We start from the raw sequence: 15,022 nt of genomic DNA on the forward strand, positions 1-15,022 counted from the left end.
CAGCCAGCCTCAGCTCTGGGTAGCTGCTGTCAGCGATGGAGCCCAGGCTGCTCCCAGCAGGCCTTCCAGCGTCCCAGCTGCCTGCTAGGAGCAGCCTGGGCTCCTGGCTGGCAGCAGCTACCCAGAGCCAGGGTCAGCTGCAGCCAGGAGGCTGTAAACAGCTGTGCCGGGGTCCAAGCTCCAGCATCAGCTCTATACCAGTGCGAGTACCCGCGCATTGGAGTGGGTGGTGTGGGAGGGGCCTGAGGCAGTGCAGCCCCGGTCTCTCCCCTGCTCCCAGCACAGAGGTGATAGCAGGGTTCCAGAGCCCAGCGTAGCTGTTTGTAGCCAGCCTGGGCTCTGGGCAGCAGCAGTAAGCAGTGGGCAGGCTGCAAACAGCTGTGCTGGTTTCCACAGCTCCGGCATCAGCTTCATGCTGGTGGTGACTCAAGGACATCTCAGAGCAAGCTGCGCTGCCCTGCTGTCTGCTCCAAGGTGTGCACGCAGTTGCTGCCAGCACGGAGCTGATGGAGTAAGTTCGCAGGCTGAATCCAGTCAAGGGGCCTGATCTGGTGTGTGCTGGGTCAGGCCACAGTTCCCCACACCAGATCAGACCCACTACTGCAGCCCTGTGTGGACCAGATTGGGCCCCAATCCCAGCCCTGAGTCTGCAAGTGGGATCACACATGCAGGGCCATGCTGTCTGGCCTATGAGGCTTCAATATTTGGTGGTGGGGAAGTGGTGGCTGCGTTAATTGCCATAGCTCATCCCCTACTAAATTTCCAGACTCTTGGACCAGGTACAGGCATTACACTTTTACTGGTATAAGTGATCAGAAACCAATCTGTACCTGTAACAGAACAAATTTGGCGTGCACAGACTGGTTTAAAAATGGCAGAACTCAGTCTAAGACAACACCCCCCTCCCCCAACAAAACAAAACAAAAAAAGAAAAAAAAAGGTGAGTGTGTGTGGTAAACTATTCTGCCTTGGGCTTTTTGAATGTCTGTACCTAGCCTTGGAGAGTCTGACAGGCTGGATCACAGGGCTTCCCTGCCTGAGGGCTGAGCACCCCTGGCTTAAATGGATCTGTAAAGTGATCTGCTTAAAGGCTGTGGGGCCTTATGGTCAGCCCGTGTTTTGAAACAGACCTCTTTCAGAATAGGTGTTTGAGTCTGTTATAGGATATTATCAGAGCCAGCAGGAAAGGGGCTCAGGTGACTGCCTGAGTAGGAAGAGTACCCCAGAAGAGGAAAGATGCAGGAAACTGTTCCCACCCCCCCCCCATGTTAGATACAGGTTCAGTAGAAACTTCCAGCCTGACAACTTAGAGGGGTCCTAGAGAATGGCTGCCAGGAGCAGAAGGACTGTGGTAAGGAGGCCTGTGCATCATGATGCAGGACTTGATTTACTCTGTATTGTTTATATTGGAGGGCAAAGTGAAAATTGCTGGTGAAACCAATAAAAGGTCTGGAGAGAAAAGGGCTGGATTCAGTATTGGGATTTTCTTCCCTATCCTTGGGCTGGCTCTCTAAGTCAGTAGCCTACAGGAGTATTGCAGCAGTCAAGCAACTGTTGTTAACATGAAGTTAAAATGTGAATTATCAGGAATGAAAGTCAGAATCATGGGCTGCATTCTATCAACAGCTGTATGATCAAGATAGTCCATAAGTATTTTGCAAAAGTGCACAGAACAGATACGCCATGTGTTGGTGTAATAACAGTTAAAGGGAGAGGGAGATGTGTTGTTGTTGAAAACAAAACCCTGAAGCTGATGTGAATGATTTACAAAGGTAAGGATAGTTCAAGTTGTGGTGATCTCATGCCAAACCAGCTGAGTTTTAGAATATGTTTAATGCAGGGGTGGTAGCGGATTGAATGTTTTGCTGAGAAGTGTTACTATGGTAACTAAAAAGGCTCTATTTGTTCTTGAGATTTCTGTTTATCCAAGTACTTGGTGTACAGTAGATGGAAGAGTATTTAAGTTATAGATCATACTCTGCGATGATCAAATGCAAGGCCCTTGGGCATATTCTGAATCTATCAGTTTTGCAGATGGATGCATTTAATAAACGTTTCCAGGCTGTCAGGCATAGTGCAAAAAGTAATGATTTCTTTACATATGAAAGTTAGTCTGTTAGTGTCTCAATTCTGGTTTTTTTGCGGGAGGGGTCCCCCTTTAAGCAAATATATATCAATATTCTTAACTCTATAAGCTGTACCCACTTAAGTCTAGTATCTGCAGCTAAGTTTTGATTTTTTTCTCTTAAAATCAAAGCCTTTTCTTTGAACACCTGGCAGTAGCAGCCCTATAAAATTTTTTTTTTCATATCCCTTCTGACCTAGGCTGGGTACAGACTGGATCTTGCTCTGTAGTTTGAGCAAAATAGCTCCATTGACACCAAATATTCCAGAAAACCAAAAAGTCTTACATGTAGTTACTACTTTGTATCATTTAAATACAAATGTCTAAAAGCTGAATCTAAATTTTAAAAAAATTAAAAGGCTGCTGTTACCTAATATATAGAAAGGGAGAAAACTTTCTTATTCTGTGAAGTGTAGCTTAACTTATTTTGGGTGTGGTAGAAAGAGAAAATTCTCAACCTAAACAAGAATATGTGAGTCTCTTCTAGTGGAAAGTATTTTCCATGCTAGTGAGTCATCCTGTAACTGGAGGCTTTCATTAGAAACAACTGTTTTGTTCAAGTTTGTCTCAGATTTCTAAAGTTTATTTTGTGAAAAATAGTAGGATTTCGAAACTCAAAAAGCATAAATTGGGTTTGCAGCTTGTACATAGTAGCTTTTACTACCTATGAATTAACTGACTTTTAAGGTCAGCATACTTGCTGGGGTTTTTTTTTACTTACGTTTATATTTATTTCAGACTGAAATAAAGTTATGAGAACTGGAATTTGTAGTCCCAGAAGGGCTTTACAGAGGCACAACAATGCTTCCTGTTTCCCAGTCTAAACTAGACCCTCCTGCCAAATTAGGAAGCTGTCAGACTGCGTTGCATTGAAGTCCTAATAGAACAGAAATTAAATTTTATTTTTGCGTCCTCCTGTAGAGACTATGATTAATTCTCAATTGCATGTTTCTGTTTGATCTTAGCTGTTCAACACAAGGCTAAAACTTCCTGTCTGTTTTCCGTATCAAAAGCTCTAGCTATTCCAGATCTGTCAATATTTTATTTCTGTTGCAATTTGAATATTTCAAATGTTTTTCAGGAATATTTGTTAATATGCATGTAGCTAAATATGATTATTCTCAGCTGTTCAGGTGACAAATAGATTCGATCTAACAGTTCAGGCCCAGTACTTCAGTATTAAATACTTTTAGCAGGTGAATCTCTGGTTAGAATGGCCACTTTTAAATAGTGAGTAAAACAAAGGGTAATTTAAATTAGCAGTTCTATTTTTTCTGAAGAGAGAAGAAATATTTGCTCCTAACATGCTGAGAGATCTGTTGAAATAATTCTTGCTCAGTTCTTGGTCTAATAGTGAAACTGTAAGAAAAATAGAGCTTTTAACTTTTTTGAAAGGGAAACTTCCCTTTCAAAAAAAGTGTGTGCAGTAGCTGAGTTGCTGAGAAGCCTCACTAGAAACAAATTTGGTATGGACATATGAGTATCAACACATGGGTTATGTATGTAGTGTGTGGTTGCAAATGGGAGATGTGTTGGTGGGTAGTTGACAGGACTGTTTGTATGATACACTTTTTAAAAATGCTTTTGAGAACACCTGCAAGATATGGAACCTTTTTAAATTAAAGTGAATTTTATTATTTTCATATATTATGGGTCCTAGAAAAATTCACATCAACAGATTCTGGCTGTGCTAGCCAGAAAAAGGGGAAAGACCGAACTAAGCCACATATTTAGCTTCTATTTCTCTTTTTGCCTTTAGAGACGAAGGCTTTTTTGTTGTCTAAGTGTCCAGAACTCTTGTCCCCAATTGTAACACCTGTGGACAAGGACAGTGCATTTCCCGGGCACTATATCCTTCTACTGAGGTACAGAGTATCTGTTGTGGCTTTGACCAAATTTACTAATACAGAACATTTTGTGTGCCTGCAGAAATATTAATGACCCACATCGGTAGTAAAAATGCTTGGTAAACCTAATGCAGGCGGAACAGAGATGTCATGTCGTGGTTATAAAAAAGGCTGAGTTCTGTAATGGCTTCAGGCACTTCTAGCCTGCCTCTGGTTGGAAGGGGAGCCCCACAGTCATGGCATGTCAGCAGAACGAAGCTGCAATGTTTGGCCCCAGACAGAACAGTCCGTACTGGGCATAGGGTTCATGCCAGGTTAGGTACGGTCAAGAAAGCATGGTTACTTCCACTTCCCTTATACTGAGTGATTGAAGCTAGTGTAGGGAGTGATCAAGAATTTGTGAGTTCTACCTCAAGGCTGAATCGTTATTGTTCTAATGTGTTGCATTTCCAATTTCTAATGTGAAAATATCCTGTTTAAAACTGCTGGTATTATTTCAAGTCTCAATTTACCATTTTAGTAACTGCTTCATTATGGAAAAACTACATACTATTAGTCTCTCGATTCATTCTCAGACAAAACACTAAATTCAAATTCTGCTCAGTGCAGACTTGAACTGCCTGCTGGACTTATTGAGCAGTATGCTCACGTAAGAGGCAGAGTTTTGGCCTTCCAGCTTAGAGCAGCACTCATTTTCTTTGTAGACTTGGGATCACTTCCACTGCATTCAGGAATGGGTTTCATTAGCAGATCAATGCATCAGTTGGGATAATGTGCACTCTTTCACTTCTGAGAGCCTAGATTTGTGCTTCTCTGTATAAGAACATATGTGGACCATTATTCTAATTTCTAACAAACACTCTGTGCCTGCTACCAACCGGTATACAAGTTGATACAATTCATGGCCTGTTCCTAAGAGTTTTAGGACTATGGTAGAGAATAAATTCTAACCTTCCAGTAAGATTGTCTAGCAGTGTGGGAAGAATTTAGATAATAGTTAATATTGTCTGGATGCAACCTATTGCTGTTATCTGTATGCATTTGTCAATACTAAGGCCCAGATCAACAAAAGCATATGCATCTAAGTACCCTTGTGGACCAGACCTATCCTTAAACTTGCACAGTTACTAAACTACATTCTGTCCAGCTCCTTTTTTGTCCTCAGGATGGGGTGACTAAAAGTTAATGTTAGCTTTACTTTGTTACTGCCATCGGGTAATGATCTATACAATTGATGCGTTAAATTTGGTTTTAAATTTTAAATCTCTTCATGTTTTTAAATCTCTTCATGCTTGCCAGTTATCAGAGAGATGTCACAATAGTTTCCCAGAAAAGCCTTAAGAGTCAATCAGTTGAAGAAAGATTAATGTTCTTGTACTTAAAATATTCAGAGTAATCAGTTTTCACCTCATTTTGAACTGCCTGCAAGTTTAACATGTTGTTTTGTGTTACTTTCCCTCTTCCTGTAAAAGTCTCTTACTTGCAATGACTTGATCTTACATAAGTAGTGAATGAGTGGCAAAGTTTAAGAATCTAGTAGGATGCTGACAGCTTTATAACTTATATACAACGAATAGTGTAGCGAGTTATTTACCATAACTGTTTGTCCTTTCAAAGCACATAGTTTATTTTCTTGCCAAAGTTAAGTGTTTGACATGTAAGCATCCCCTCACAATTACTAACCATATAAAAAATAATTATAATCAGAAAGTTAGTTATTCACATGAAAGAAGAGAATCCCATGTTTTATCTGCTCAAATATTATTTCTTTATCTCAAGTCTGTTGTACATTTTGCTGGCATCTTGACAGGCAAAATGTACAGTACCTGCTAACATGCAATGGGTTGGTGGCCTACAGTTGATGGTTATAATTTAAATTGCTGCTGTTTACAAAGTAATTTCATAATTCTTATCCCTTTTCCTCCTCCCAGGTATTCGTTACAGCATGGATGTTAGTGTGGATGAAGTGAAAGCTTTGGCTTCTCTAATGACATACAAATGTGCTGTGGTTGGTAAGTGACATTATTTTTAATTGGATTAGCTGGGATTCACTTCATACTAAGATATGAGTGATTTAATTTTTTTAAATGTTTAGATTCATAGATGTTGGGGTTGGAAGGTACCTCAGTAGGTCATCAAGTCCGATCCCCTGTTCTGGGCAGGAAAGAGCACTGGGGTCAGACGACCCCAGTTAGGTGCTTGTCCAGTCTCCTCTTGAAGACCCCCAAGGTAGGGGAGAGTACCACCTCCCTTGGAAGTCCATTCCAGATTCTTCAACCCTTACTGTGAAGTCCTTTCTAATGTCCAACCTGAATCTGCTCTTTATCAATTTGTGGCCATTTTTCCTAGTTACTCCAGGGGGTGCCTTAGTAAATAGAGCATCTCCTATTCCCTGCTGCCCTCCCCTGATGGACTGATAGGCAGCCACAATATCACCTCTCAGCCTTGTTGAAGAGATCTAGGTCCCTCAGTCTCTCCTCATAGGGCCTTGCCTGCAGGCCTCTGACTATGAGTGGCCCTTCTCTGAACCCTCTCAAGATTCTCTGCATCCCTTTTGAAGTGCCGTGCCCAGTACTCCAGCTGCAGCCTGACCAGTACCTCATGGAAGGGAAGCATCACCTCCCTGGACCTGTTCAGCATGCATCTGCTAATGCATGATAAAGTGTGGTTAACCTTGTTGATCACTTAGTCACATTGATGACTTATTTTCATCTTGGAATCAACTATGATTCCAAGATCCCTTGCCGCTGCTGTGCTGCTGAGAAGGTCATCCCCTAGCCTGTAAGTGTGTTGGTGGTTCTTTTTGCCCAGGTGCAGCACTTCACACTTGTCTTTGAACTGCATCCTATTTCGTTCTGCCCATTTTTCCAACCTATCTGCCTGGATCTGTTCCTTACTCTCTGGTGTGTTAATTTTGCCCCACAATTTGATATAATCTGAGATACTATTCTCCTTTGTATAAAATCTGCCACAGATCATTCTGATCACTTACACCATAGTATAAGTAATACAAGGGGTATCAAAGAAACCATGCCATCTTGCCTGAGGGTTTGGAAAATTGGGGTTGAGTTGAGCAGCAGCAGTGCTAATTGCTGCAGTTCTTGGAGCAGTATTAACCACAGTTCAGCCAGTCACCAAATTTCTGGCCCTGCGGGCAACCCCACAAGCCATCTCTCTGCTACCTGATAGCTTGTGGGGCTGGACGTTTGACACATGTGTAAGTAGCATGTTGCCCTTTGCTATCGCTGCTACGTATGTTTGAATATACTCAGTTCTCCAGATTCAGCTTACCTGCTGTGTATCATTCAGTAAAATATTCTTTTCTTTTTTTTAAGATGTCATTATTGCATGGAAACTACTTCACGGATTTAGATGCACCTTATAACTGGGTTAATCTATAGGCTTAGCCCATAGCAGTGATTCTGAACCAGGGTGCCTTGAGATCCTTTCAAGGGTGTTGTGGGATGCTACACAATGTTAATACTGCTAAACTGTGTAAATGTGGTTCACATAAATCCAGGGATTTCAAATAGGAACCCGTAGTGTTAAAAACATTTTCTGACCTTTTTGTTTTCTGAGTTCTTTGCAGCACAAGAATTGTTCTTTTATGTTTCTGTAGTTTAAAAAAAAAAAAGACCTGGCATTTTCCAAAGGGTGCCTTGAGTGTACCCAGGGGTGCCTTGAGTCTAAAAAGGTTGAGAACCACTAGTATATAGAGTGAAACCGTACTTTGCATTGGGCCTAACTTCAGACTGACATGACTAAATACCTCTCTCTGATCAGGGATTGAGTGGATGGGGGTGTGAAAGAGGTAGAAGTTCCTGTTTGAACAAAAATGTTGTAGCAGAACCTAGAGGAAGTAGGCTAGATTTCCTGAGTTAAAGATCCTTTTCAAGCTGATTGGAAAATATTCCCTTCCTGTGAACAGAGGAGTTCATTGACATTAGTAGGATTGGAAGAATTTGATGAATTTTTTTTTTTTTTTTTTTTTTTATCATTTCAACAGACAATATCAATGTTTATTTTTAAGCATGTATTTCTATTTTTAACGACTTAATTTTTCAGGATTTCATGAAACTAGGGGTAGATGATTTAGTAATAACAGTATACTATTATTATAGTGCAGTTTAACCACCTGTCATGACAAACAGCTACTGTAGGACTTCCACCAGCTGAGTGGCATCAGTCCTGGCTCCACTTCCCTGTAGCTCCCTCCCTTCTGCTTCGTCACATCCTCTTCTTTTGTTCCCAGTCCCCCTGGGGTTTCTGGGAGTTGTAGTCCAAACTGTTCTGTAGGACTGCTTCCCTATCATCATCCACTTCATTAGCCATCATTTTTCTTACATCCCCTTGCTCTAAACTTTGATTATTAACAATGGAAATATTTTTTTGTCAGTCTGGGAGTGTGAGGTAAAATTAGCGTTTTTCAGCATTTACAGATAAAAAAATCAAATCCTGCCAAACCTACACATTAGTGAATTTATTTGTGAAATTGTGCTGTGGATATAGCAAAGGTTCAACTTCAAAAGTAATATTGTTTAGAGATTTGATAATTTTCAAATGTGTATATTTGTATCTTTGTTTACACACTTTCTGTACAGTCTTACTGATGTTGTTCTCTTCTTTCTTTGACAAGTAAAATCATTTTCCTTTTTATTATTTCAGATGTGCCATTTGGCGGAGCAAAAGCTGGTGTTAAGATCAATCCTAAAAACTATACAGTAGGTCTAAATTACATATGTACACTTAGTTTACTGGAATGGTTAGGCTAACCAGTTCATAGTTCTCTGGAGCAGCATTGATAGTTTTGAAATCCATTTCTCACTCTGAAGAAATTAAATTAAGCTTATTTGCATGCCTGGGATGGCCAAGTTTGGATCAAAAACAATGTTGTATTTAAGGTCTGTATAATGTATATATAAAAAGTCAAATACATGGATTATTTAGATAGCTAAATCTTTTCCTGAAATGTGAAGTCATTGATACTAATTTGGAGCCTAAAATTTTTCCAGGTGATGCTGTTTAGTAAGGGTTAAGTATCACCTTTCTGAGAAAATGTTTTCACTTAAGAGAAGTAGTTTGATAATTTTTATTGGTTTCAAAATAGTTTTCAGTTGTTTTCAAGTCTGAGGGTTGGACTTGGCTAGAAGGTTTGCTCTTAAGGGTAATAGTGGAGTTCGGTAGAGTTGTCAGTTTTTGAGGTGTAATTTGGGAAATCTTCTGCTTTGGTTTGTCACTTATTGTAAACTGCTCTGAGCCCTCCTGGACATGTTATGATATAAATCTAAATAATAGTATTTCTTTAGTGTGGCTTTACTAGCAAACTTTTTAAAATCAAAGCCAATTATAGCCAAGCTTCCAAAAATGAAAGCAAATGTTATATATAATTTGATATAATTTCATGTATTGTATATACTAAATTTAAAAATAAACTCAAGGAATTGCATGAATTAATTGTAGTCTTGTGTTAATTATGCTGTAATCAGGAAAGATATTGCTGTTGACTCTCAGTTCTTATACATGACTATTTTTATAGGACTATTCTACTTTAAACATTGAACTGAAGTTTGGTCAAACACTGTCCTGATTCACTTATGCTTCCTTTTGAGTTGAAATATGTGAAGAGAGAAGATTGGGTACTACCTCAAACCAATTTAGATACAGCACTGAAATTGCAAAAAAAGACCATTAATAAGCAGATGGCATAAAAGCTATAAATCCATGAAACACCCTTTTTCTTGTAAAAACTAATATATTACACTTAATATTAAATTTATGGCTGACTTTGGTGAACTGTAATAACCTGTGATGTTTGTTTCATTTTATTTATAGGACAATGAGTTGGAAAAAATCACAAGAAGATTTACCATGGAGTTAGCAAAGAAGGGATTTATTGGTATGTAATGCAGCTTTTTCTAGTAAAAACTTTTGAATCAACTGAGCAGCCTGTTTTGCCCAACTGCATTTGGCTCTACCCTTTTCTTCCTGGAACTCTGTTTTGTTTTCCTGTTGCTTGCCAACTCACCAGTTGCTCTATAACCCTTATCTAAGCTCTCTTCTGGCTGCTTACTGTAATGCATCTGACCCTAGCTGTGTACATCAAATTGCAGCCTTCTTATACTGACTTCTTATTGACTAAGTAGCAGGGATTAAGGGACTCTGCTCCACTGTGCCCATAAGATATGAGTACTTAAGGACCTCTTAGGGACCACATTGATAGTTTCAAAAGAAGCAGAGGTGGCTACCATAGCACATCAGCTTTTGTGATATTAATGGGTGTTCCATTTTATTCTTATTCTTTGAATATCTGAGCTATTCTCATATCACTCTTTGGAGTTCTTACTTGACCTGATACTGTTCTGGAATACTTGGCCATTTTAAATGAAAGTTATTAGGGTACTTTTGCATGGCCCAAACCTTTTGATTTCCTAAGAACCAAGGTGAAGAATAAGGCATTTGATAAAGATCTTTTCTACTTAAGAGGTCAGGAGAGTAATCCCTATAAATGTCCCTTTATACATTTATCTTCCGTTTTTCACTCTATGTAGGGACAGCTGTGTCTGTTCACTGATTTGAGTCAAGCTTGTATACAGATAATTTTTGACATTCTGAATGGTTTGTTGTGCTCTTTTGTTCTGGTTTCATTAACAGTTTAAATGCTTCTATTACTGACTTATTGTAGGAGAGGCTGTGTTTAATTTACCTGTTACAGTTGATTTATGGAGGTGCATTTAGGAATATTTTTCATGAAATGCATTATTTTGTACCTGTCATTCTTAAGTAGGTGATGTATACTCTGTATAAGTAGGTGATGTTCTATTCTGGTATGATGAACAAGGAACAAATAGAGGGAAAAGTTATTTAGTTAAACTAGATAACAGTATTTAGAATAGCCAATCTTAAATATTTTTCAAGCAAGAAAATGTACATTTTCAAAATGAAAGAGAAATGAAATTACATAGACAAGTTCCTAAAGGTAGAACAAGCAAATGTAATACTAGTATAAATCAGTGACATGGACAGTGATCTACATGCAAATGTTTAAACAAAAATACAAATACGTGCTTGAGACACTTATCTCTCTATTTTAACTAATGACTATTTTAGTGATTTGAATAGTTTGTTGGCAGTTTTCTGAAATAGGTGCATGTTATGTTGTGTGAAATGGAATATTGAGTCAAAAGTGTGCATATTTGCTTTAAATGGGATTTTAGGAAAGTAGATCTTTCTGGCTAGAAACCTATTCCCACCTCTCAACCGATGGAGAAGAGATGTAGAAGATTTGAAGATGATTTGTCCTTGACTCTTGAGAGATGTTTTTACTCTTGCCAACAGGACCTGGTATTGATGTACCTGCTCCAGATATGAGCACAGGGGAGAGGGAGATGTCCTGGATTGCAGACACCTATGCCAATACTATAGGACACTATGTAAGTTTTGAGCAGATTCCTAGATGTGAAAAAGCTTCTTTATTCTTTGCTTAAACCCAGCCAACATTGTGCTAGAGATTTGTCACCCTGTTGCCTAATCTTCCAGGTTTATTTAATTAAACCAATTTTAATCTATGATTAATTTTAATCTATGAATGTAAACTATAGAGCTGTAATTGATTTGAGGTTTTTAGGTCATGGTTTGGAAAAAATAGCTTAATGACTTTCTTTAAGCATCAGATGTTCAAAGTGGTCTACACTAATATGACCAGTTTCAAAGGAAAAGCAGCTATAGCCATTATTTGATACCTTATATATTGTGTGTCATAAAGAAAGTAGCATGATACTATTTAAACTGCCTTAAGCTGTTGGCAACTGGTGTTCTTTTTGGAAAATGTGCATTTTTACGAAAGCATTTAAAAACAAAGACCTGCAAAACAAAGTTTTAAGTGAAGTCTGTAATTAAATCTTTAGTAAACCTTTGAATATACTTGTAAAAATGCAAGATAGCAACACTGCAAGCAATAAGAAAGCATGATAAAGTGACTAATTCAGAAGACTTCTATATTTAAATAGGAACTTTGCTTTTTACCTAGTTTGAGTTAGCCTTTAGGCTTAATAATTTTCTTTAAAAAGACTCTATTAAACATTCCGATTTTTATAATACTCTGTCTCTTCAAAGACCATATATTTTATATAAGGCAGTTTTATAAATTATTAAATCACTGTGTCCTTCAAATTTGAACACGATATTAAAATAATTTTTCTAAAATTGAGTTCTCAGTTGAGACTTACAAATGGTTAATAAGTAGAGGTGCACCAATAATCGGTCCAATATCGGATCAGTACTGATATAAAGAAAACTGGCTGTATTGGATATTGGCCCAATAGGGCTGATAATTTGGCCAGTAAATGCCTGTGCTACGTGCAGCCGCAGCATAGCACTCAGGCAGCAAGGAGCAGAGCCAGCAGCGTGGAGAGCTCCCTGCAGCTGGTAAGTCTGGTGTAGGGGGAGGGGAAAGGGAAAGGGTGTTGGAGGGCAAGTCAGTGCTCCCTGTAGTGAGGGAGAGGGCGGGCGCAGGTGAAAGTGGGGCCAGAGCTGTAGCTTATGGTGGGGGGGGAGGGAAAGGTGTCTCCACCACTGCTTGTACCCTGGGAGAGTATGGGGGGCATGTGTTCCCCAGACCTACATAGGACAGGCTGGGCTGTAGCCAGGGCTGTGTGATACTCTTAGAGCGGGCTTCAGTAACACTGGGAGGATGCAGAGTATACAGAATTTTCACTTTGGTTTCTGCAGTAACTCCAAATACCTCTTTAGTGTCACAATCTGTCTCTTTTTATAGAAGTTATGAAAGCAAATATAGCAGCAGCCTTCTGCACTTGTACTGCATTCAGGTTGACTTGAATAACATCTTTATAATCTCAATAAAAAAGTGTTGGTTTCAACCACTAGTTCAGGCTGATAACTGGTAAAAACACCAATAGAAAAAAATAAAATGTTTAGAGTATGGGCTGGCAGCCTATAACCTGTGGGTTATTTCTGTCTTTTGAGGCTGGGACATCAATGGCAATGTGGTAGAGAGGAAGCTACAGCAGTGGCTGCTGGATCAGAACTAGTGGCCCACCTTCAGACATAATTCTGTTAATTTGGTAGACTGCTCCTAGACAGCTGTTGACCCCCGGCTTTCTTGGCTTTTTCCCATTCCATAGATGCAACTTGTACCAGTCCCTGCAGAGGTGTTGCATGCACACTTCTGTAAAAATGAATGTACAGTTGAGAGCAGAAATCAATAACTGCAAAATGTAATTCTTAGTCAGCACAATGGTACCTTCTTCCCCTAGAGCCATGCAGCATATTTTCTTTTTTTTAAATTAGACCTGCAGAGCTCAGGTAGTGTCGATTGGATTTGGTTCATCTTTTTGGATGAGAAGTTGGGTAGAATGAGTAATCTAAATCAAAATAAATGCAGCTGTCTGAGGGAAGAACTACTGAGACTAGATTTTAGAGGGAAGAGGAAACCAACAAAAGTAAAGGAGATGATTGAAGAACCACTGGACCCATGCAGAATGAGCTCCTGGAAAAGCAGAAGAAAAACTAGATCAGCACTATTAAAGTCAAAACTTTAATTAATTTGTAACAGTAAAAAGATTGAAAACGGAGTATGACCCATTCCAGACTTTTGGGTGAATGAGTAAATCTATGGACAGGATCCATCATGAAGGAACTGAAATGATTAATACTGTGGTGCCCCCCTCCCCCCCAAGTATATTCAGAGAGCTTAAACTGAAATGGAGAGGGGAGAGTTTAAACAACAGTTAGAAGGGCAATGGGATTCCCCCATTGAAATGTCTAGGATAAAAGGAAGTAAAATCTGCAGGAAGAAGCTTCAAGGACAGGAGAAGCAGAGAAATAAGAAGTGCATGGCAGAGTAGAGAGTAGGGTTAAGGAGTAAGCCAGAAAACTAAATAAAGTTGTTTTAAATATGTGCCACATCCAGCAAGTTCAAAGATTACAAATACTATGATAGGAATCTTAGAAAATTAACAATGATTTATGGGTTAGTGTTAGAAAGCTAAATATTTTTCTTTCTTCTGAGGTATCTAATAAAATATTTTTGTTTAAGCATAAGCACCATTCTAGATGTCAGGAATCTCTAAAAATGTTGAAGCCAGGATTTAAATTAAATTGTTATTTGAATGTATGGCTTTAAGAATAGTAGCGTCTCTCCATTGCTCCTCCCTTTCCTACCAGACCAATCAATCCTTTAATAGCTACCATATCAACTTTTCCAGAAAATCCTCCTTAACTTTCTGGATTGCTTTATTAAGTACTAACACTGAACTTATTGACTGATAAATTTGAAGAAAAGATCTGATGCATCTCTCTTTTGCCCCCCTGTCCCCATCCTCAAACCCCAATCTAAAATCTTGTCTCCTTAACTGCATTTCTCGTGACAGAAAGCTGTGTTCACAAACACAGTATTTATAAACAGGTCTTTCCTTTTGTTTGGGTACATAGTGACTAGTTCAGGGTTTTTAAAATATGACTGAGTGAAAACTTTGTAATATCTCAGATGGATTGTCCAAGACTGTTGGAGTGACAAGTGATACTTGTAAGTGACAAGTGATTTGCAGCCGGCAAACCACAAGAGGGAGCAGACTGCTTTCTATAAGAAATGTAGATAATTTTGGACTGGAAATTCTAAATGGCAAGATAACACTACTGGAAAACAGATGCTGTCTTCTCTTCTCTTTGTCAGGTTTTAAATAGGAAGTCTTACTTTGGTTATATAGTATAGGTTAGGTAACTGGGTAGAAATATATGTATTTTAGTAGACATGATTGTGCTTAAAAAAACAAAATCCAGATTTGCTGCAGTTGAACCCTTCTAGATGAAAATAGCAGCCTCTTATCTACCTTTTCTCCATATGACTGCACTAAAGGGTCAAACCACTGTTCAGCAAACACAAAGGTGTGGTTTGTGCCATATGCTGTCAGTATTTTGACTTGAGTCAATTGCCTGTGATGGCATCACCTCAATCAAGAGCGTAAAGTTTCAAATTTTTCATAGGGTCTGCTTTTAAGAAGACTGTATTATTGTTTCCTGTTGTATGATAGTT

General features: G+C 39.0%; 1 protein-coding gene across 1 annotated transcript in view; it reads left to right on the forward strand.

The window, feature by feature from the left end:
* The window catches only part of GLUD1 (glutamate dehydrogenase 1), a 41,518-nt gene that overhangs the window by 13,499 nt on the left and 12,997 nt on the right, over positions 1-15,022 (forward strand). The window contains exons 2-5 of the mRNA XM_090057732.1: positions 5,904-5,984; positions 8,638-8,693; positions 9,805-9,868; positions 11,308-11,402. Of these exons, the coding sequence (XP_089913858.1) occupies positions 5,904-5,984; positions 8,638-8,693; positions 9,805-9,868; positions 11,308-11,402 (296 nt within the window). The remainder of the gene's footprint in view (positions 1-5,903; positions 5,985-8,637; positions 8,694-9,804; positions 9,869-11,307; positions 11,403-15,022) is intronic.

This window comes from Crocodylus siamensis, chromosome 7 (assembly GCF_052110815.1).
Source record: "Crocodylus siamensis isolate JL-2025a chromosome 7, ASM5211081v1, whole genome shotgun sequence".
Classification (NCBI taxonomy): Eukaryota; Metazoa; Chordata; order Crocodylia; family Crocodylidae; genus Crocodylus; species Crocodylus siamensis.